The sequence below is a fragment of the Gobius niger genome (genome assembly GCF_951799975.1).
Source record: "Gobius niger genome assembly, chromosome: 20".
NCBI classification, from domain to species: Eukaryota; Metazoa; Chordata; class Actinopteri; order Gobiiformes; family Gobiidae; genus Gobius; species Gobius niger.
Window position 1 is genome coordinate 21,835,169 of NC_136871.1, and position 24,422 is coordinate 21,859,590.

At 39.9% G+C, this 24,422-nt stretch overlaps 2 protein-coding genes across 4 annotated transcripts in view; both read right to left on the reverse strand.

Annotated features, from left to right (window-relative positions):
- Nucleotides 1-754: 754 nt before the first annotated feature.
- On the reverse strand, nt 755-6,187 carry h1m (linker histone H1M; the record flags this gene model as incomplete). Its single annotated transcript, XM_079578647.1, has 6 exons — nt 6,134-6,187; nt 5,775-6,034; nt 5,528-5,642; nt 5,429-5,463; nt 5,111-5,348; nt 755-828 (listed from the first exon to the last, which is right to left on the reverse strand). Exons 2-6 carry the CDS (start codon nt 5,985-5,987, stop codon nt 755-757), a joined length of 675 nt encoding a protein of 224 aa, XP_079434773.1. The 5' UTR covers nt 5,988-6,034; nt 6,134-6,187.
- An 825-nt stretch (nt 6,188-7,012) lies between these two features.
- The window catches only part of LOC306979622 (voltage-dependent calcium channel subunit alpha-2/delta-3-like), a 32,401-nt gene continuing 14,991 nt past the window's right edge, over nt 7,013-24,422 (reverse strand). Inside the window, exons 13-39 of one of the 3 annotated variants that reach the window (XM_079578644.1) lie at nt 23,025-23,103; nt 21,099-21,232; nt 20,371-20,388; nt 17,639-17,710; nt 17,265-17,345; nt 17,089-17,163; nt 15,273-15,359; nt 14,217-14,288; nt 14,073-14,134; nt 13,823-13,890; nt 13,659-13,704; nt 13,433-13,530; nt 12,830-12,923; nt 11,880-11,975; nt 11,681-11,802; nt 10,766-10,843; nt 10,625-10,686; nt 10,482-10,526; nt 10,338-10,400; nt 10,039-10,109; nt 9,898-9,973; nt 9,775-9,815; nt 9,549-9,604; nt 9,345-9,462; nt 9,102-9,215; nt 8,440-8,521; nt 7,013-8,090 (exon numbers count right to left, since the gene is read on the reverse strand). In XM_079578644.1, the coding sequence (XP_079434770.1) occupies nt 7,998-8,090; nt 8,440-8,521; nt 9,102-9,215; nt 9,345-9,462; nt 9,549-9,604; nt 9,775-9,815; nt 9,898-9,973; nt 10,039-10,109; nt 10,338-10,400; nt 10,482-10,526; nt 10,625-10,686; nt 10,766-10,843; nt 11,681-11,802; nt 11,880-11,975; nt 12,830-12,923; nt 13,433-13,530; nt 13,659-13,704; nt 13,823-13,890; nt 14,073-14,134; nt 14,217-14,288; nt 15,273-15,359; nt 17,089-17,163; nt 17,265-17,345; nt 17,639-17,710; nt 20,371-20,388; nt 21,099-21,232; nt 23,025-23,103 (2,103 nt within the window). In that variant the 3' untranslated portion in view covers nt 7,013-7,997. Of the gene's footprint in view, nt 8,091-8,439; nt 8,528-9,101; nt 9,216-9,344; nt 9,463-9,548; nt 9,605-9,774; nt 9,816-9,897; nt 9,974-10,038; nt 10,110-10,337; nt 10,401-10,481; nt 10,527-10,624; nt 10,687-10,765; nt 10,844-11,680; nt 11,803-11,879; nt 11,976-12,829; nt 12,924-13,432; nt 13,531-13,658; nt 13,705-13,822; nt 13,891-14,072; nt 14,135-14,216; nt 14,289-15,272; nt 15,360-17,088; nt 17,164-17,264; nt 17,346-17,638; nt 17,711-20,370; nt 20,389-21,098; nt 21,233-23,024; nt 23,104-24,422 lie in introns of all 3 variants that reach the window. The other 2 variants (XM_079578643.1, XM_079578645.1) reach the window with 2 other exon arrangements.

Here is a 24,422-nt window from a genome sequence, read left to right on the forward strand (position 1 = left end):
GTCTGTTTACAAAAGAAACATAATATACTACATCCAAATAACGCACTTAAAACAGTGCAACTACCAAAAGAAATAAGCATAAACTATTAAAAATATATAAATAACACAATTGGAGTAAACGCTATAATAGACTACAAAACTCTGAGTTGAAAGCCAGTAAAGTACAGTGGGTCTTTGGACAAGACTCTGCAGCAATGAAATATTTTATATATATATATATATATATATATATATATATTTTTTAAATATGTTTTAATGTGTAAGAAGAACTATGTAGTCTGCCATATTAACTGGAAAATATTAAATCCGTATCTGCAAGGAAATGCAGCCAATGTAAATCATTTAAGTCACCAGACCCCTTATCCCCAGATATAACCAAAAGCCACAAGAGGAGAGCTGAAGAGCTGCATGCGGATTTAAAACCACTGGTGTCACATGCCTGCTCTAATCAAAAACTCACTTTTGAAGTGCTTGTAATTAAGCTGGTCGCATGGTATTGGGCAAAATCTGTGTCCTGCCTCCAGCTGTACACAACCTGCAACACAGAAAAACAGGAGGAAAAGTTCAGGTCAGGTATTTCAGCCACGATTATGTTTAAGGAAAATACCATAAAAAGTAATAAGTAAATGAGGCATAGCCTATACTGTAAATAAAAAGCATAATGTTAAATGATAAATACTACTTACTTTTTGTAGAAACTCCTCTAGTGTCAACTCTCCCACTTGGCTGAGGGTTAGCAGGAGCCTGGGGTTTACTAGTAGAGAACGGTGGATGTCTCTGAGTTCAGAGGGCCGTGCATGAGGCTGGTATAAGACATGGCAATCAGATCTGAAAATCAAAACAGGAAAAAAGAATATGACCTATAGTAAATGCAAACTCAGAGTAAAAAATATTTATATTATAGAAGTGTCTACAATGCTGTGGGACGCTTCTCAGCTATTTTGCTGTCACATGCATTTGATATGGACAAATTCTACTGGTTAAGGGCCAGGAAAACGCTTAAGTATAGAAACAATTAAAGTTTGGGAAATGATTTTGCTTAGGTTACCGGTAGGTAAAGGTTAGGTTTATTTAGCAATATAAAATAACGTCACAGTGTTAAATCAGGTTTGTCTTGTAATAACTAATGATTTAATTTATTTCTCAAACTGATTCTAAGTGGATATATTGAACAGGATGTCTTTACAAATTTTCATAAGGAGACAGCAAAATAGCAAAAAGAGTTTGTAGCCAGACAGTTCTGAAGACACTGCCTAATATCATGCATAAATGAATGAGAGTGAACTTACATTTCAGGGTGTATGTGGGAGTGTCTCCCTCTTCTCCCCATCCTCTTGTTTCCTTGCAGAACCATCAAGCAAAGTTAGCTGCAGGCATATTTAGTGAGAAGTGCAAAGTTAAAACACATACTGTTCTGATATAAATATCGTTGCATTATAGGATTATAATAATTATTATGAGAATATATCAATTGGTGTTCCTAATCTTAACAAATAATACATGTCTCCACAAAGAAATGTAATATCCGATTCCTCGTTACAGCTTGTGCACACAAAGCTAACAACATTGCTAACAGCTAAGGCTAGCATAGCCGCGATCGCGGCGAAAAAAAGTCGTTCTGGGAGTTAAATTAATACAACGACATAACTCTGGAGGTTCTGTGCTTTCCAACGCTATATGGCATGCCCATGTTGGGAGAGAGTTAGTCAGTAAAACGAAGCCCGTTTAGTTAGCATAGTGCTATAATACAACATAGCTTACGCAACTTTTTTGCTGCACTTGCAGCGCGTGGTAGGGAAATCAAGCCACAGTAAATAATAGGAAGGCTAAACAGAAATGAAACTTGGTCGTACCTTCAATGTTGTAGTTGGTGGATAATATTTTCCATCAGGATTATTAGTAGTTTTGCTGTATTCCGTGCGCTGCTGCTCGGTGCCACTGACCACCAGCCACTTTGGACAAATCAACCAATCAGAGCTCAGCAACAGTGAGCGACAAGGCTCCTAGCCAATTACAGGACTGATAGTGAATTTGAAAGATTGGCGCTAACCAATGACTTTGTAGCTCATCCTTGTTCAAGCTGCGAACGCGAAGCGTTTGTTTGAAAAAGAAAAAAAAAGATTATTATTTATAAATTACTACCATGTATAATAATATAGCATCCATGCAATTCCATTTTATTTATTTACCTCCCCCAAATGCATAGGCTAGACAATGACAAATTCACAGCATAAAAAAAGAAAAAAAAAAAAAAAAAAAATTATATATATATATATATATATATATATATATATATATATATATCTTTTCAAATCTTTAAAACATGCTTGTTCCCATATACTTCACCAATTAAAGGCAGCCTGAGTTCACAGATTAACATGTGTTTTTTTGAGCATGTCCTTTGAGCATGTGCTTCACTTTGAGCATTCCTCACTCATTTATAAACAAAAACAAATCTGATGAAGGCACTTTACAATATTATTCTTTATCTGTCACTCTTGTTTTTAGTTTTTACCAAAGGTCCCAGTTAGATAGCCTATTCCACACTGGAACATGTCTGACTTCTTCTGCACCAACAGCACAGGCTGCACATCAGACACATGTCCATCATGGTCATATGTCTCACACACCAGTTAGAATGACCATTAGAATGGTTATTATTATTCATAACCTCTTCACATATTCATAAAAGTAGTTGCTACAATAATATTAATGATTTTGAATACAAAAATTACAATGTTAATAGTGTCCCACGTTACCATTTACAAGTGTCCCACTTTACCAATAGCACCTCTAAAAAATTATCATTGGACCAACCTGTGTTTGAGGCAAAATGATAGCTTCTGTGTTAAACATTTGACTTTTAACATCTAAAGCTTTTTAAAAATATATAACATTAAAATGTGGATCCTTGCTGTAAAGCGCTTTGAGTGCCTAATGTAGGTGGAAAAGCGCTATATAAGTTGAGACCATTTACCATAACATTAAAGGCTTAAAAAAAAGCTTTTAACAAAAAATGAGGTGGAAACTGAATTTTCAAAAAGTGTCCCACTTTACCCATATTCACCCTATAGTCATCAAGGTCACCGGTTCGAGCCCCGACGGACGTGTTGGTTCTCAGTTACTCGCAATGATTTGGACTGCAGAGCGAGTTAGCTCGACTTGCTCAAAAAAGTTGTTTGACTACTGTTTTAGAAGAAAAAAAACACCACCAACACCAACAACAACAACAACAACAACAACAACAACAACAACAACAACTGTGTAGTAGAGCCATTATTGAGCTCAATGAGCGTGTTCGCTCGACTTTCTCTATGCTAAGTGGGGATGCTGAGTGCAATTGACTCTGTGCATAACTCCAAATCAGAACAACAACGCCCAAGAATTGACTTCCTGTTTTGATCCAGCACACCAAAATAAAAGCACTATCTTATTGATTAGTTCAGCAGTTCATTAGTTCAACTTTCTTTCTGCCTAACTATTAACAGACAAACATGTAAAATGTGTGTATTTAATTATATTCTTGCAATGTTGCAAGTAGCTGCTGAACTAATCAATAAGAGGAGCTGTGTGCTTTTATTTTGCCGTGCTGGATCGAAACAGGAAGTCACTTCTTGGGTGGCGTTGTTATGATTTGAAGTTATGCACAGAGTAAATTGTAGACTTCATTTAGCTAGTTAGCTTGGCATGCACATTGAAAAACCGCAACACGGAGTTAAGTGTAATATATTTCTTTATGTTCTGTTAACTGATAGAATATACATTCTAGACTTGGGCTGGGCGATATGGACCAAAAGTCATATCCCGATATATTAAGGTTGAATATCGATTTTCTGCAAAGTGAGAGCTGTGAAATAAGTCAAAAGTCAAAACCAAATACGAGTAGTTTTATTGAAAACTCACTATAAAATGTAAACATAAACACTGTTTAACAAATATAAAAAAATATCTTAAATAAAAATAGCCTATAAAATAGGTCAATCTTTTTCTGAGGGCAAAATGTATATATAAAGAGATAACAAAATATAATGCTCAGTTTCAGATAACCTTTTTAAACATCAGCGTGAGATTACCTGTTTGCTAACTTAATCGCATATCTGAACAGTCCCAAGCGGTTGCACAAGTAAAAGACTATCAACTCAATAAACATGTTCTTTTTTTTTACTTTGATAAACAGTTATGCTGTCTTGAGGTAGACATTAGAAGACAGACAAGTGTGTCCTCCTTCATTTAAAGATTTTGTGCAAGAAAGACCAGCCTGTCAACAGCACCGGCTTCAGACATGCTCTGTGGACGGTCACGATATTGCCAATGCCCTGAAGCAAGTATTACGGCCCACATTTGAACTATATTGATATATAATGCAATATGGTCTAATTCCATATCTTATTTAAAAGTATATCGATATATCTTAAATTTTGATACATCGGCCAGCCCTAAAACAGAGAAATGTCGGCCCTCTGAAAACTATAATCATGCATATGTACATAGTACTTGGCTTGGGCCCCTTTTACTTGAATAAAAGTAGCCTGTGGCACTGAGGTGCTATGGAAGACCAGGATGCTTCAACAAGAGGAATATGACATCTGAAGCCCAGGATGTCCAGGATCAGTCTGTGTGGTGGCTCTTGATGACTCCAAACTAAGTACATATGCATGATTATAGTTTTCAGAGGGCCGACGTTTTTTTGATTTAATGTACTAGTCTAATCTTGAGATTTTGAATATGGCTTTTTTATTTCTCTTATTCAGAGTTTCACTTGTATACAGAACCTTCCCCACAACTACCACAAAAGACTCTGAAAGAGACTGTCAGATGTTCAAGGGGCATTTCTCAATGGCTTCACAACACTGACAATGAAAAAGGTTGCGTGGGTTCCTTCTTTCTTTGAGAAATGGCTCAAAAAAACAAAACCCACCAGGGTGCATGAACCTTTTAGCACAACTGTATTTATTGGCCCTTGGTTGTTCAGGTGACTTATGTACAATGAACCAACACCTTTCTTAAACTAGTTAAGTGCAACAAAATAAAAGGGGACTGAAAAATACAAGACTTTATTTCAAAACAGTAAAAACATTAGCTTCACTTTATTCTGTAGCCTTTTTCCCACGTTTTCCTTGCGCTTTTGCTGGGGCTTCAGACTCAGCCTGTGCCTTACTCTGTGCTGCTTTGCCCTTTTGTGCCTTTCCTGCTTTATCCTCTTTCAAGGCTTTAGCTTTTCCTTTAGGTTTTGCAGTCACAGTCACAGTCTCTTCTGCCTCTTCAGCTTTTTTAGCCCCTTTAGGTTTCTTCGCTGGGGCAACTTTTGCTACATCATCCTTCTTTGACTTCTTTGCAGGCTTAGGTTCCTAAAAACAAAAAACACATTAGCCTACAGACAGTGGGTAGAACATTACATCAACTGTGGAGGTGCGCCACACAGTCCCACCTCTGATGGCTCATCTTTTTCTTCCTTCTTGGCGGCTTGGAAAGGATAAATTAGATTTAGAAAGACAGTTAAAAAACAAAGCATTAGTTTAAGTATTACCAGGTTTCTTTTTCTTTGGCTCCTCCTTTGCTCCATCCTTCTCTGCTTTTGGGGCCTTCTGCACATTGGGGTCTGCATTTTCAGATTTTGCCTTTGGCTCTTTGGTTTTTGGAAGCTACAGAAACAGCAAAAAAAAAAAAAAAAGACCCGGTCTGCATAACTATGTAGACATTGTTATGTAGTACAAACACACGGATATTTAGGGGTATGTAGCATCAACCTGTGGATATAACAAATCCTACATTACCCTGAATCTTCCTGTTGCACCTGTCGCAGCTGGGGCGGCGTTGGCGGGCCTGAGGAGAGTACCGTTCTCTACACCCTTTATCAGGGTTCTGCGGACCAGACCCTTCAGCCTCACCAAGTCCACGGAGGGGTACTGCTGTTTGATGTAGTTTTGAATGGCTTGAGAGGATACGCCTTTTCTGGAGTCGAGCGCCTTGATCGCTTCTCTGACCATGATCACCGTGCTGGGGTGCGTCGCAAGTTTACGCACCGCCGTAGCATCTTAAATAGAAAAGAAAAGTCACAAGAAGGCCTGCCAAACTCACAATATTACCCACAAGCCTCAAAGTCTACAGACAAACGCGAGAGAAATCCACCGACCTGGTTTCTTCCCTGTCTCGTCGGTTGGGGAGGGTTCGGAGGGGTGAGCCTCAGCTTCTGCCACTGCGGTCTTTTTAGGAGGCATTTTTGTCGTATTTATGTTTAAAATCACGAAACACTCCACCTGTTGTCAGAGCTGCTTTTCAAGTCGATGCCAGATGAACACGCGCCAACTGTGAAGTGCGCCGCCTAAACCACTTCCGGCTAATTCACTCAGGTGACTCTGCAGGTGTGACCAATTAACGCACCAAACTTTCAGATTTATTCTGTTCAGTTTAAGGCCATACCTGGTTTTACTTTTCCTAAAGGTGTTATAGTGTTGGTTCTGTCTTTCAATATATTGTCAAAACACAGTCAAAATTGACGTGTGAAAAGTTCTCGGGTTAAATTCAGCATCACATGCACACAGGTTCCACTGTCACATCAGGTTCTAGACCATGATGTCTCACGTGTGGGGGCAGGAGCCAGTTGTTCCTATTCACTGCACTACACTTTCACAAGTGGAATCTAAAAAAATGTATGCATTACAAAAAACATCATTATATCATTGACTGGGTCCGTGATCTCTCTGTAGAGCACCAAAAATACCCTCAGAAACAAAATACTTTTACCTGCCCCACCTGTATAACTATTATAGGCCTTTAGAACGATGTGATGTCACCTGAAAGGCCAGAAAGTAGGTCTTTTAAAATGTTCACATCATCTTTTATTTTATTGAAAGCTGACAACAAAAACAACAAGACCAATTTCTTAAAGCAACATACTTTATTAATCTCTTATGTGATATTTTTTCCTAAAGCAGACACACAAACATGGTCTGATTAATGGCACACAAGTCGAGACAAATGTTTTAACAGCCACAATAGCCCATAAGGCTGCAGAAAACATAATGCTTTTGAATGCTATACTTTCTCATTCAGATAACATACACTTCTCTTGATCACAATGTAATACAGGGGTGCAGCAAAAAGAAACTTAATCTGGACACAACTGACCAAGAACAAGATTTAAAAAGCTGCAAAATATAAAATTAACATTTTTAAAGAAAATACATACAAACCAAAAATGTAATACATGAGATTTCACACAACAGGGAGACACAAATGAACTGCGGCATGGCTTATCTACTTGGCTTCGATTTTTGCGGAATTCAACTATATAATGTTCAAATGGTATGTATTCAAGTATTTTTTGTAGTTTCACACATACCATTCACTTGGCCATATTTTTTATCCTTTTAACACAATACCCCCAAAATGTTTGCAGCTTGCTGCATTCTATGTGGTTTGGAAAAGTGTGCGTCTTTCTTAAATAGATAAATTAATTTGTGCACGGACCATGCTTTAGCATTAAAACAATCCTTTCCACACTATAATAAATAATAATAAAATCTTCAGGTGATATTTACAATATATGTATTTGATCAAATAATATTTGATTCTCTACAGTGCTGTTGTTTGATCAGCAACTACTGATAAAATATAATATATATATTTTTTGATGACAAAGGTGCATTTTACATTCTGCAGACCATAACGATTCCTTGCATTTTTTTTCTCAGTACAAACTCATTTAAAACAACTTTCTAAACCACAGCTGAACACATCTTGATTGCCAGGAAATCCTTTACTATCTTCATTCAATAAATATTTAGTAAACCATGGTATACTGTCAGAGGCATGAAGTGCGTTGAAAGCAAGACACCACGTAATGTAACTCGGCATAGATGGAGTAAGTCTCAAATCTAGGGTGCACAGCGCAGCCTGGTACAGAGGTATGAGCATTCGTCACTGGCCAATGGTCATCTTTGTAGCTGGAGTTTTACTCTGGCGCTAATGCTTTTTGAGTCTTTGTGTCTCTGTGGTCACCTGGGGATTGCAGCTGCTATCAGAGGGAGCAGAGCTGATGTGAAGAGGAAAGAGGGACGAGTTGCTGAACCACACTCTATGGAATTTTCCTGAAAAACACAATAAGCACAGAAAGAACAAGTAAGGCTAACAGGACCATATCCATAGTGGCAGAATATTCTTCTTATTTTGCTTTACATAAGTTAATAACATGGTGCTGTATTACCAACGCCAGTGCAAAAGATGCCTATGACCAGCAGGGGGCAATGTGGCATTATTTTTTACTCACTAAACATGAGTTTAGTTTTTTCATCAAGAGGAATCAATGGAAAAACGTGTTCTTTAAATATGTGTTTACTTTAGGGAGGGGAAAAATAAGGTATTTATGATTCTGTCTTCTTAACTACATATTTTGGCACCTAAGTTGAGTTGTTCAGCCTTATGCACACTCGGATGTACCTCAGGGTGAAAGGGGTGACATGATTCAGGCTTTCTTCTGTCCTTCTGAGACTTGAGTCGGTCACACTTGAGAGACTCGTTGTGTTCACTGGAGTCAAGGATAAACATAGCAAAATGTGTAAATAAACTGTCAGCCTAATAGCTTAATAGGCTCAATGGCCACATTTAGATTTTTGTCTCATTCAACTCTCACGGCTACTGTGGTTATTGTTATTAGCGTTTGTTTCACAGATTAAAAGTCTCCCCCCTCTGTCTGTCGTCTTTTACAGCCATTTTCCCTTAAACCAGTTATTCCCAAACTTTTTTCCTTGACCCGCCCTGCGCATGCTGTAGTCGGCCGTCTTAACACTAAACATGACTGCCGATAAGTATTTATTTTAACCCAATACACTGAAATTGGACTATTTGATGCACCTGTAATCCGCATCAGCCATTTTTAACTACATAACATGCTAAAATAGTATCACTTATGACCTGACCCTCAGACCTGGCTGAACCATTACACCCCTAATCTTTCCTATTTCATTTAGTCAAATATTTTTAAGGCCTGACCCTCTGACAAGACAAGCCCATTCTTTTGTGCTCCCCAGGTTGGGAACCACTGGCAATGATGCAATGAGGCTAACAACACACATCACCACACCACACACAGAGAAAGGATATACATGATTTCTATGGGGTCCATGGTGACGGCGAACGCCCTGCTACAGTCGCACTTATTGTCCACGACGATCATGAAGAGGTTGCTGCTGGGGATTTGCTGAATGACAAAAGACCTGCAAAAGACGCGGTTATCACTCTCAAAGCACGCACTCAGCATCTCACTTTAATGTGTTTTAGAAACAGCGCCGGGGCAACTATAGAGGATCATTATGTAGTTAATTTAATAGCGCCCCAAGCAGTACCTGATGCAGCCTTCGCAGTCGACGCTGCCCGATGTCTCTCTGATGGTGCGCTCAGAAACGAACGCGGGGTACTCGGTGTCACATGGGACCATGATAGTTTTACCGCGTGTTCTTTGGGCTGGACACAGATGATACAAATTTGTTGAAAAAACAAAACTGAACAATCTATGTGCAGCATCTTTCACACAGCGTTTATGTTGTTACCTTTGACTGAGGCCTCAATGTTCAACCAGCTGTACAAGTTAAACTCCAGCAAAAAGCTACACAAAGATATACAGATGTTCATCACACTATTATGATACTTAGGCTATCCAACAAAAGAAAACTTCTGCTATTTAGAAAATATACTACATGCTGAAAATAAATACATTGGCAATAAATAAATAAATATATCAATAAATGAAAGTATAATGTGTGCATTGACCCTTACATGACAAGTTCATACATAAGCCACTTGACAACAGTGAAAGGCTAAAAAAAGGAAACGTAAAACGTTAATCATAAACATAAAGACTGCTTTACATTGATTCTTGTATATGTTTTCTCATCTTACATTTGATAAAGTGTGGGCGCTGTCACTGCTGTTGGCGTACTCCCGACACACGGCCTGATAGTCATACAAAGTGATCCTGCAAAAAGCAATCAGTCAGAAAACAAGCAAATTAAAGTACTAAAGTACTACTACTGCAGTCACCTCTTGAAAGTGCCCATCATAAGAAGTTTGCTCATGACCACACCCTCAACCTCTCCAAAGAAGAGCCCTGTCTGAAACAGTATACAAGAACACATTACATCACGTGCAAGTTAAACAGACAGCAATACAAAACCAGTGCAGCTCATTGAAAAGTCTGTAAAAATCCCTTTTGTCGTGGCTATCTAGTATACAGTATACTGTTAAGTCCACTGTAGCTCCACAATTTCAGCTCAAGTATATTCAATTGTTATTTTTTGATCATATGTACAGTTAGTACAACAGTAATAGACAGCCAGCACCTGAGTCGTATCCTCTGCCACAAGAATGAAGCCATTGTTGTCGATGAGATAACAGTTAATGTCCTGTCCAGAGGCAAAACACATTCAGCTTTCAATGCAACAAAACAAATAGCTTTCTGTGCTGCACTGAGGGCATCTACTCACATCATTATCACAGCTGAAAGAGCATTTTCCATCAAGAGCTGAGCACTGAGCACAAAACACAACAAATTATTACTTAGGCAAAAAAAATCTCCCATAAAATAATGAGCATTATTCTTGAGTATTTGCCCGGGTTAGCCACATACTTGTCGGCAGGCGGTCCAGAATTTCCTCTGAAAGAAATCCAGCTTCATCTGGATGCCAACAGCTAATAATAGCAGAGAAATAAATATGTAAATTGAAATCTTATGAAATGGTGATGATACTTTAAATACTCAGGGCCTCACCTGCAACAATAGGCGACTTTCTGTCGTCCATGAGCTGAATGGCAGTACTGGCCAAGACTACACTCTTATTTTCTAAAGCTGTACACAACACATATCAGATCAGATGGATGATGGGAGTGCTTTTGCTCACTAGATGGCACCATACTACAGTAATCTTTCATACAATGTGGTCCAAAAGAAATGCAGCAGCAGCCCATTACTTTGCAGTAATGGAGTCCAGTGTAAGCTTCACTAATATCTCTAAGATCGGGGCTGGGAGAAGACATTTCATGTTATGAAGGCAAAGGCTGAGTGGACACAGTCATCATTAAGAGAAAAAAGGTAGTACAGTGACATCTATTCTCTATCTTCTGCGAGTGGGGGCCGCATTAAAATCTGCGCTGTGCATCCAATGGAAACAGACAGTAAAAACTCCAATCCATAACTGGCAAAAGACATAGACAAAACCTGATTAAAATATAAAAATGCTAAATGGATTTTGCTTTATACTCCGCTGCTTCAGATAATAAAAAAGACTTGGAGACACTCAGAAAGCAAAGCGCACTGTGACTCTACATCACCTGCTCTATTCTGGACAGTTTACAGTATAGAGATATAAAATAATGTGAAACCTCTAGATCATACTTTCTGTACATTCATGTCTATATATCACTTGAAACCCAAAATGGCAGCGGTAAAACATCATTGATTTACACGATTAGACTTGTGTTCATACAAAAAACTATAAATATTCAAACAAAATGAAGAAACAAAAAATATTTAACATATTTAAAAAGATGTGAATGAGCTGAGTTCATAAAAGGACAGTAGTGCCTATTGCTATTACTGTACTTTATCATTCTAAAAAAAACATTCTTTAAAAAACCTTTACCTAAACCTTTAAGCCCTGAAATGTTGTGTGTAAAGGGTGCGTACCCGTGCTGAAGGGGATGGAGTACACAAAGGTTCCCGGGACCTGCTCAGCCGCTCTCTTGTACCACAGGGGGAAGTGGTCTGCATTGAACACTCCCTCTTTGTCCTCGGCCGTCAGGAAATCTCTGAGGAGGACAGAGCAGAGAAAGTCCCAGCACTGAGTCTCACTGCGATGTAAGTAACGATCAGAAAAGACACTTACTGATTGGACAGCTGATCTGCAGGTACAAACAGGTTGGTGCGGGACAGGCCTGTGCGGGTGCCGAGGAACGCAATCTCCACTCCTTTATCTGAATTTCTGTAAATAAGTTGATGTGGTATTGTTATTTTAAAACAGAGTACTCATCAGTAATATTTACTCTAGACAATTCAACCTTTTTACACTACATTGTAGTAACTGATGAGAATAATGAATAGAGCCAGCGTTTAAACTTTGGGTTTATGCACGGTGGGTCAGTGGTTACAGCTAGTGCTTCACAGCAAGAAGGTCCCGGGTTTGTTTTCCACCTGGACGCGGCCTTTCTGTGCTGAATTTGCATGTTCTCCCCGTGTCTGTATAGGTTTCCTCCGGGTACTCCGGTTTCCCCTACCAGTAAAACATGTACAATAGGCCAGAATGAATGAGGGTGTGTTTGAGAGTGTGAGGGTGGGACAACAGATACAAATTAGCGCATGGCTACAAACTGGTGTGGCGTGTTCATTAACATGGCACTGCCCCAACCAAATAAACCAAAAAATAAATAAATCTTATTGACATAATGTATTGTACATAGATATTTATCAGAGAGAATCTTGGAAATCTCGCCAGTCTAGAATAATTATCACCAAAAAAAAGTCAGAAAACACCCATGGACAGTGTATCACCAAGGTTGTGCAACGCCCGGTATGGCCCCCCTACCCTGGAGCCCCACCCTGGAAAGAACCGAAAGGTATTGGCAGGCCAAGCGCGCCACAGCTTGTGCGATCGCAGAGGAAAAAAGTTGGGTCTGGGAGGAGTTTGGAGAAGCCATGGGGCAGGCGGTGTAAGGATTACTTTGAGGATCTCCTCAATCCCACCGTCACGTCTTCCAATAGGGAATCCAACCCAAACCTCAGGGATGAAAAGTTTTGTCAAGTTTTATCAAAACGGCAGTGAGTTGTAACAGTTCTTACTCTGATTTGTTGAGAGCCAGTCCAGTCCAGTATGAGCGCAGTGGAGCTGTGACCACTGCATCAAAAAACACCTCCTGGATAAGTTCTCTGTCGCCTGCACACAGACACACACACACAAACCCACACAGAATGAACACACAGAACACAGAATGAGCTACTATTTTCAGCACAGAAGTTTATAATCAGATGCTGTAAAATCTAAAAGCCCAGATAAGTATAATATATAACATAATGCTGCACTAAAAGAGAGCACAGGTTCATGGTTTGTGTCAGTGTTTCTTAATTTTCACATCAAGAACCACAGAAGACATTATTTGGTTTCCAGAGTGCCACCAGACCAGACCAAAACGTACTAACAAACTAAAGCATAAAAAAGTAGTTCTGAAGGTAGACTGGCCCAAAAAAGGAAAGAAGCGTGAGTAAAATGGTTTCTAAACTGAGTAAAGAGGTATCTGCAGAGTAATTCCCACTGTTTATTATCCAGAAATGCAACAAAACAATACATTCCACAACCAACATTTACAATTTGATGAATGAAAAGCTCTGCAATAATATAGCGAGACTTGTGACATTGAAGCATCACATACCACATAATGTCCTTACATTTAAGGTGTGGCCTCTTTCCCGTCATGAACAGCTTGATGGCCTGGATCTGTGTCAGGTGGCGATGCTCGTGCTCCTCCTCCGTGTTGCAGTAAGTCCTAGGAAACAAAAACAAAACATAACAAAAACAAAACAGAGCCAAATGGTTACAACATGACAACCCCTGACGCACACAGGGATAACCTACATAACGCATCAGTGCCCTCTCCCACAACCCCGACCTCACCATTCATCTGCCAGGGCGACATCTGGCTGTTCCAGATCACGGAGCCCTGAAAAAAGCGCACAGAGTCAGTCACGCTTCAGCAGTGCCAGGCGCGGGTCAAGCTCAAGCAATAAGCACAGTCACACTGCGACTGGTCTGAAGTGTAAAGGAGGGAGAGGAGATACCTGCGTCAACAGAGACATTTCCTCTGAAGAAGTATTTGCCATGGCCTCTGGATAGTGCCACTCCCAGACTAAAGGCACAGAAATACATAGTAGAGTCCCGAAGTTGAAAGGGTTAGGTAGCAGTGGGAGATGCCAAAAAGAAAAAAAAATATTACAATCAATGGTTTTCTACCAATATAGATACCAAAGTAATTTATATTTATGAACACTTAAGGTTCAGGTTCAAATTTTAATAAGTTGTGACGCTCACCTGAACGGAGTGCCTTTTATATCTGTGTAGAAGTAGTCATTGTGCATCCTCAGGAGACGCCTCTAGACAAACAGACACCCCAAAAACGTGAGCATATTGTGATTGAGGGGCAAATTAAAACACAAATAATGCGTATCAGCTCACCCCTTTGTCCACGGTCTTCATGACGTCCATGGAGAAAGTGCCTGTTCTCCTGTTCACCATGGCATTGCGCAGCTGCCAGACAAAACATTAGCATTAGTTCAAACAATTTGACATAATGGGCATGATTAAGATATATTGAAAATGTTACAATGTTCATCGACATCACCGTTTCCCAAACTTCCTTTTTGAGGCTTAAATGAAAGGGTGACCACCGCGTGCCATTGTGAGGAGGGACAGACTGAATGCTTCGATAATCTACAAAATCTAATAAGCTTTAAGGCAGCACTAAGTAACCTGTTTACCTTAATAAATCCTTTCCATAGTCCCTCTGAGGGTAATACAAGTGTCAATGGGATGATTGGGGGGTCTTTCATCTCCCCCTGGTGCCTCTGGCCAGAAAACCACAATTGCAACTTTCCCTACTCCAACCCGGAGTCACCAATACACACTAATGGAATCACGAAGAAGCTAACAGGCTAATGGAAAAAGCTGACTGCGGGCTAGCGCCACTTAAACAGTATTTACAGCTTGACTGAAAAAAAAACTCCATTGTGTAATTGATGTACAATATCCCTCTCTACTTTTGTCTTTCCTGTCAGCGTAGTATTTACTCAATTAATAAGTAAAAAAACATCCTACGACACCTGCAGTGGCGCATATGGCCTCCAGGGGCACGAGTTACTTAGCACCGCTTTAAAATCTACTATTAAGAGTCTAATGAACATGGATTCTCTATGTCCTTGTGTGGTGGTCACCCGATAAATTTAAAGTTAAAAGACACAGCTCATACTTTTACCCATATAAAGGATATGCAAGTCCTCCATCATTTTCATTGTAAACAGAGGCTTCAATGTTACAGACTGAGTGGCAAAACATTTAATATCGATACAGACTTGCCACTCAGTTCACATTCCCTCTGCACACTCTGAGTCACAGCATTCTTAAAATGATGTATAATACAATCCTTGGTGACCCCTTTTGGATTCTGACAGTGTGCTTGGGAACCGATGCTCTATAAAAACATATTTCTTTGTTATCGTTGCAGCAAACACGTACTATATCATCTTTGTCCTCCCACTCAACCTCCGACAGGTCCACGCTGCTGTAGTTGGGCTTCCTCCTCTTCTTCTGACCTTCTTGATACTGCACATAACAAAAAGCGCACACTTAATTTGAACAAAGTCACCCTAACCTCTCAAAAGTGTGCTTACTAATCTAGCTCGACCCGAAAGGCTACTCATCTCCAGAGTCTGTCTCACTGTAGGCTATTATTTACAAAGCAGCGGTGGAAGTTTTTGCTGAGTAATTACTTAACAAATCAGCTGTGAAATTAACACTGTCAGGTAAATTAAAAATACTTAATATGATTGATAGGATATTCACGCCTTGGCAAGTCTACATCGGCGCGTTAGGCTGTACACGTCAGAGTCTAGAGTACAGTGTGTGGTCTCGCCGACAGGAAATGACACGTCAAAGACTACAGGCACAACACAGTTTGAGTCACAAAGAGACATGTGCACTACAACAAGGGAACATCGACTCTAGTTTAGATGGACTTCAAAACGCTTGTGTTGATCTGAGCAGTGTTGACTATGACAGGTTTATTAGGCCTCACGTCACTGATGTTTGAAGTCAGGCCTTAAAATAAATGGGAACGGATTTTTCTAATTCATTGATTTAGTTTAGTTTAGTGTATTTGTTTATTTGAGCTATAAATATTCTGCTCAAAAAGAGTGAACTGAAGCCAGAAGCTTATGAGCGCCTATCCCCAAACTCTCATTTCACAATAGTACAAAGGACATGGTGCAAAAGGAACAGAACAACAACAGAGAAACAACAGTCCAAAAAAAAAAAAAAGGATTATATACACTTACAGCATCCGATCATGGTCGAAATGTCCATTTTCTAGATGGCATTTACATTAAGGAAGATAGATAATACATTTAATCTCTTATAATTAGCATGAATGTTTAAAAAAGTTTTAAAACAATAAATAATAACTTGATAACTACTTTTTGAACTTGCCTGCCATAATCAACTTAAAACATTTTTGGAGGGCCATATATATCCTTTTTATTTTGGTTTGGGCAGAGCATGTTAATGAACACAGAGACATGCATGTAATCACGCCACGCTGGATTGTAACTATTGGCTAATTTTCTTCTTTTGTCCCGCATTCAGAAACACACTCTTACAACAGTGTACACTGACATTGGAGGATGTAAGGGTTAGAGCTGGAGTTGGATCTGTCTAACTAAGCCAAGGCTTGAACTTGGTTTGTTTCTAAGACTAGGTAAGGCTGAGCATTCTCACTGTGGTAGGGCAATACAGTTAACGTTTATTAAGTTAGAAATATCTTTCAGGCAAATGCACTTGTTCAAATTTGTAAAACGTTACATAATCAACACTGCTAGAATCAGGTGAATATTCTGAATATGCCATTTTAACTATAGTTGATGCTCCTTTAGTGCAGTGCACAGACACAGACTATCACAGACAGATACCAGCACATAGAGGAGTAGCACTAACACTGGCACACACACATGGACACAGCCACCGCTCCCCAGGAACCATGTGTCCCAGGGCGAGAGGCTGTGCTCGAGGCCAGTGAGTGTTAAGTTACCTCTGGGACATCTCAGGCCAGCCAGCCCTATGAGTGGCCCTTATCCCTGCATGCATACATCAAAGGAAAAGGTGGGGATTACAGACTATACGAGCCCATTCAGCTTGCTAACCACAAAACACATTCTCTGTGGTCAAAAAGGAAGGTTTCTGTTCATATTGTGGTTGGGCAAAACAAAAAGGAAAGTCAGGGTTAAAACTGGGAGTGACATGTTGATATGAGAAGCCAAATGTGAAACGGATTATTTACCAGGGGCCTGAGATCCGGGTGTATGAGGATATAGCCATTGTTTGTGATGGCAAATGCGTATCCATGGATCCCCAGCTGGAGGCGGTGAATAAAACAGAGACAGAAGTTATTTAAAACATGCATATGAATAATGTGAGGGTGTTTATTTGGATAAAGTAGGAAACAGATGAGAGTACCATATGCTTTGGGATGAGCTTCATCAGCTCCTGCAGAGGGATGTCTGTTCCTGCGACCCCCAACAGAATTCCCTGATTCTTCTGCATCAACACACAAACTTTTAGAAACCACATGGACATCACTTTGACACGATTACAAGCGCTCATTCGGGATGAAAAGTGAATCGCAAACAAAACAAATAATAATACAATTGTGCCTATGGACTGACAGAAGCGAGGCTGCCAATCTGCAGCACAGGACAGATGCCTCGGGACAAGTAGGACAGTAAATTGGCCATAGATTTATTTTAACAACCAACATTCTTGTTATTGCTCATTCACCTGGTCCACTGTTAACCTGTTACCCCCCAAAACTGTGCAGCCCAACTGCTCACCGTCTCGTTCTTGGTGCTGAAGACTGGCATGGCCACTGTAGTCATCAGACTGGGCCCCGACTTGGCTTTCATCTGAAAACAAGAGGTCATTGAGATATCGATAGTTAGCACTACAATACTAACACCTGTGTTCTCAAGAGAACCAAATGCTCAAAGCCAATTTAGAAACCACAATTATAAGAAGTCTACTTTTTAAATTAACATTGGATAACTGATATAGTCTGTTACCGTCGCCATAGCATTTATTTATTAATGTGATTGTATAGAACAACAATTTTCAAGCCAAAATAAAATTATTATTTTTTTCTTTCCTTCTGATACAGCTCCATGAGACTATTATAAAAGAACAAAATAACACATTTTGTTAAATTTCATCAGGTCTTGGCAATTTAAATATCAATATCTGCACAAATGAGTATCCACTTTAGATACCCTTACGTTTCATTTTTTGATAATCCTGGATCATTTAATCTAAAAGACAATGAATTCAAATCAACACTTAACTCCACACATTCCTTTCACTCCTTTTGTTTGATATCAAGCTTTTAAGGACAATTGAGCAAACGTTTGACCGAGGTCATTGTCTGCCTCCAAGGCTTAAAAATAAAAAAAATTGAGAGTATGTGGTAATTACTGAAAGAATCAAATACAGGAAAATACTATTATAACTTTAAAGGTTTGGTTTTTAATGCACAGGTTGGGCCTAACAATTTATAAATCTAGCAATTGTACTTGTACATGTGAGGCAACAATGACCAGTACTCTCTTTAAAAATGGTCTTGTTGTGTAACCTGGTGCAAAGGGCTGCGAGAGTATTTAAATTCTCTTTAGTTACTGTCATTTCCCCCATTACACGTTTGCTATTGTATACATGCATACATATAAAGTCAATGAGGCGTGAAGTGGAACTACAGCTTGACAAAATGAAGAATGGAGGCTTCTAAGATGCATCCCAACACAATGAATACAGTCTAGAGTCTACACACGCTGCAGGTAGAGCTGGTTCTCGGACACGCGTTTTCACCACCGCCCTCCTTCTCTCGCACCCCCTCCTTCACTCCCCTGGTCTCTCCTCCAATGTCAGTTTTATTATGGGCTTTAGGAGATAAAATGCAATGATCCACAGAATGATGAATGGTGTGTCTGAGGCCGAGATACAGGAGCGCACACAGACTCCAGAGGACAATCTCCAGGCCCTCTCTGTGCGCACACTCATCGGCACCACGCTGAATGCAAGTCGTACAATAAAAAAACCCATATACGGCTCCGGTCCCGAGAGAAGAGAGCTTCCGGAAACTTTTTAGGAGGTGAAGTATCGTGATGCAGTGAGTCGAGAGCAGTGACAAGAGGCAGCAGTTGAGGTACTACCAAGTATCAGTGTTAGAGGAAAAAACTTTCATTCAATTAGATTCAGCTGAACTGCAAACGGTTTAGGAGAGTTTCCTGAGGGAACGTCTCTTGAGTTCAGGGACCCATAGGAGTATGTACGCACTCAGCAGACGATACTTAGAATTGAATAAATTTTTTATCTGAAGCAATATCAAGTGCCTTTCAGCTCACAATACAACCCACGTCACAACTACCAGATCTTTTCTGTTGTGCCAAGAATTAAGAGATGGGACAATATGCATTCTGTGTTAAGGCTCCCTCTGACTGGAACAATCTTCCTGCTTCTATCAGTTCCTAAACCTAATTCCTATTGTTCCGAAATGCTCTTTTTTATTTTTTTATGTAATTGTTTCTAGTTATTAGAAATTCAAGGCTGGGAATGTGTATGACGTAATGCCCTGTCAACCTTAATAGGTCTCTAGTTTGTTCGTAGTTCATTAACAATTTTTAAATGTCTAAAGAACTCAGATTTTTTGTTTTTGTTTGTACGTTCATAAACAAACTCTAAGGTTTTCAGGCTCCTTGGATTTTTTTTTTAATTTGTAAGATCATAAACAAAAGGAAAGGTCTACAGATTTGTGTCTCTTTGTCCGATTATACACGATTTTGTAATATCTACAGATGCTGATTTTTAGATTGTACGCTCACAAATCATCTCAAAATGTCGGAGGTTGGATGTTCAATTTTCTGTTTGATATGATCAGAAGTGTATCCATGTTGTAACCAAATAAAGAATTATGTATCTCTGTCTGGATATATGAACTACATCGATGTGCTACTGTTCCTTAAATGTCTATAAATAAATACAATTTAAAAGGATGGTAAAACTGGACATGATTTCAATAATCATTTTACTTTATAGTAAATGAGTGGATGATGAAAAGACTAAAACATTGATAAAATAATAAAGTATAATAACAGTAAACTAATTATACAGGAATACTACTATACTGAAGCATAACACTTGATTAATGGTGTTCACTTCGAAAGACACAAATATTAAAAACTATTTGAAAGAAGAAAAACGTTCCAATGAATCACTATGATCACTTTTTCTTTACCAACCCACCATTTTTCAAATTCACAGGAAGAAATCTTTTCTCTGTTGTCAATTACTGATTTTCAAACAATATCTAACAATTCAATTATCAAACAACTACAACAATATAAAACAAGTGTATATTTGCATGACTCAAGGAGGCAAATGTTCTTCCATTCCCCCCAGAATCTCAACCTCTGACTATTACAACCTTAATGTCATGTAGTAGATTAAACACTATCCTAAATACGTGTAAACATATGCATCACACTTGCAGAAGGTCGAGACACGCTCTGAGCTTTACCTTATAAGCCTGTGTGAGCTGATGGGAGAGAGGGGATAAATAAGAGAAAGAGTTTTACATAGCAGCTCTTTGAATGAGCGCGTTGGTGCAGACTCCGTGGACACAGATGTACACTGAGGGGAAATCCATGCAGATTAATGATGCTCATAATGAGGAGTCATTTCCACAGCATGAAGAGTAATGACGAGGAAGCGCACGCACACATGAACACACTTACTGTACAAGGACACACACAAGGCACACTGAAGAGTCACAGCTACAGCCGAGCAACACAGTGAAGGAGCAAGATATGGACTGAGCCACAAATTTAATAAAGTAAAAGTAATGCGGAAGGTTTACATGGGGGTTTAACAAAAGGTTATGGACATAGCAATGTGTATCAAAGTGCAACAATACTAAAACCCCTCCCTCTCCAGATGATCTACACCAACATTGCCTAAACCTGGCTGTTGTAATTGGTATTCATTTGCACCACACTAGAAAAACAAAACAAAAAAAACGCTGAACTTGATCCACACTCCTTATGTCCATTACCAACCTTTTTCAACTTTCCATAACAACAATGAAAGAGTTTATTGTATTCATTCAGCAGCATTCTTACTGAACAGCACTTCACCCTCACTTTACCACAGTAAGGAAGTATCAAACAATGCCTGCTAAATGGCAAGGTGGATTTCAATGCGATAGAGAGAGCAGAACGTTCCAAGGTTCAAGGAGAAAGCACTCACAGCACTGTCCACATAGGCCTCCGTCCACACTGTGTCGTGCTCGTGGTCGATCACTTTAGGGCGACTCATGACGTGGAGATACCGCATTACGTTTTCCTGGACATCGGCCAAAGTGGAGATCTGACTGAAGTATCCTGCAACATAAAGCACAAAAAAACTCTCATCGCGTAAAGCTGACGGATAAGCTTTACCTTTAAAGTTATTATGGACATTGTTTGCTCGTAAAATGAATATTGCGAATTGAAGAGTGTTTTGACACAGTAACGCAGAAACTGGACAAAACCAGACTTTTTTAATAAGCAAAGTGACCATAGATTTTTTGTGGTTGATTTAGGACGAAAAAGAATAAACACAGACATATTATCATTGATATTTCTATATTTTTTTCAGGAGAAATAACAGTAATTTGGCAATATAATGAATCCCTAAATAGCTGATTAACAATGAAATGTACATGATCTAAAATGTGGCTGATCACTCTACCTTCATACATAGACAATGTGAGTGCAGCGTCTTAGGCAGTGGTTGTTCTCCCACAGACCACGCTTAAACCATTGCATTCATCAACGCTGCAGGACAATTCACCTTTGCAGGCACGTTTTTGGGGGGGAATCCAAAACAACCTGGACAATTCCCTCAGTCATGTATCAGCCCAGCCCTACAAAATGTGCATGCCTAGTCTAATATTTTCTAGCTCTCAGTTTTGCATGTGAAGCAAAGCATAAGCATCTTTTCCCCAGGTCATTTTATGTAATCAATCCCCAGCGGGGCTTAGGTAGTACATGGCAGTGCATTGTAGTGACGCAGAGGGCATTTGACTGGCTGTCGGGGGCAGCTGTTACCACCATGTTTCATACGGGACACATGAGGTTATTCCATGATGAGTGTCGTGGAGAGGGATGGGGGATCGTGGGGGACAGGGGGGCTGGGTACTCCCCGCTCCCCGCCCACCCCCCTGACTGTGATGTGTTTTCCTGGCTGTGACTTTGGCTCTGCGGGGCACTCATGCGGAGCGCTGACACGTGGGAGCCATCAGTGCGCACAGCTGCGGGGACACTCACTGACAGGAAGAGGGATTAGAGCAAATTGACCTACGACCCTTCAAAGTGCCACTTCATTGCCTTTTGGGGAAGACAGAGGGGGGTACCAGCACATTCACATGCACAGAAAAGTCCACAACAGTGCATAAAGCAGAGGAAACACTCAAAACACAGCACTCTGCACTCTGCTACAGGACAGCGGGACATCCAAAAGTATCAATAACCATCACTGTCCAGAGTTACAGAGGCTTTAAATGTGATTTTTTTCCATGATTAGCCTTTTTATGTTTTCAAAGTCAGCACACTTCACCCTATAATTTCAGCAGTCAACTTGCCTGCAATGCAAAGCTTATCTTAACAACAGTTAACAGCAACCAGTAGTTATTTGTCTTGTTTAAAGCTCGCATTACCCACTTTATCCCATTCTCAAACATAGCCAGAATAAACAGGTTCAACAACCTCCACCTCTTTCTAGCTTTTACAACCATTCATATTCAGTGTATTCTTCTGGGTTTGCAATTGATAAAAATGGAAAAATAATGATCTCTGGTTCAACAGGTGCCTTTTCCTTGCTCCCCTTCACACAAAAAAGTAGTAGTAGAGCCACTTGTTACGCAGAGCCACAGGAGAAGCTCAGGATTACAACTCCAGGTAAGTTTTTGATTGCAACATGTTAAAAGTCCTCCCTTAATGTAGTCATTCTGCATCTTAATGGTGCAGAATCCCTTACGCCACTTGGATGATAACATTGATCTGGATTCACACCAACATTAATAATTCATATAATGTAACATAAACGTTGCATGGAGCGAGGAAGTCGTGCATCAGGCCTGAGACTCCTGCTGATACTGGACTGTCTGAAGCATATCTCTGCAGTGTCACTAACCTTTGTTGGCACAGGCCATCCATTTGAGGTTATCAGCAAAAGCAGACTCTCGTCCAATCAGGTAAGGAAATATTCGCACCTGCACAAAGACAGTGTTGAGATAAAAAAAAAAACACACACACAGATAAAAGGCACCTACAATAAGATGTAGGGTGCAGCAGCGCAGAGCTGAGAGTAACAAGTTACTCGGTGCGATACTTACAAGACCACAAGCAGTCGTTCAGTCATTTCTAATGCAGTACATTCAAACAAACTCAGCTTCAAAATATCACGACAGGCCGGAACCAAAATCATATTATTATTTTTTGCCCAGTTGTAGTATATTTCATATCAAAAATACAGTATTATTGTTTAGAAGATCCAAGCACTGATCAACAGTTGCTCAACAGTCCTGCAACTCACTTTTAAGTCCCGATCCAACAGGTGAGAACCATTTATTTAAGAACAAAGGAAGATAACTCTGCACAGCTTGAGAGCTCCCAAAAATGTGTATTGCTTCCACCTTGTGACATTCGGGGCGTATTAGCCCTTCATCTTACAAGATGTCTGCGGTCACTTCTAACTCTTGCACGATACTCAGCCAACTTTGTATGTGCGTGTCTACTCGGCTCTTGCTCAACCACTGACTTAAGACATTTATTCTGTTATTGCAGCGTTTTCTGACTGATTTCTTGAGTGCCTCAGAAAAACACCTGCGTTTAAATTAATAATAGCATATCATACTGCATTTTTCTGTGCTGTAAAAACTGAACATCAAGGCCAAGAAAGTAACAAACATTCTATGAAGGGCCTAATAAATAAACAAAATAGATATTTGACTTAAACATATTTAAGGATCTCTGCAGGAGAGTAAAAGTGCAGTCTCTGTGTTTCTCGTAATGATTTCAAAGGGCGCATACAGTTAAATCCAATTCATTTAGTTTCCTGGGGGGCATGGCACAAGGGCATGTTCCACTGTCCTTTTAAAGAGCACTGTGTGACACTGTGCCAGACCTGCATGCCTCATTGGCTCCAGATGCTTTGCTAAGCATAAAAAATGCAGAAAAAACACAGACTTTCTGCCACAAAGGGGAGCCTGAGGGCGCGTGGGGGAGGGGTCCCCACTGCCAAACAGTGCCCCGTATTCCGCCAAACGGTGTCGCCGCACATATGCTAACATTAGTCCCCGAGCTGTTGTTTTACTGCTGTGGGAATGGCTCAGCGGTTCATTTTATTCTGATTGCATTTACCTCTTACCAAAGGGCCAAAGCGAGTGGTTTTATGTGTGTACAGCAGAGGGACTGGGCGGCACTGGATGGAGCGGTTTGTACATACTCTGTCCTTGAACGAGGTAATTTTCACTCTTAAGCCCCATGGGGGGGAAAAAATTGCTCTGTAACACGTCAACATCAGATCCCT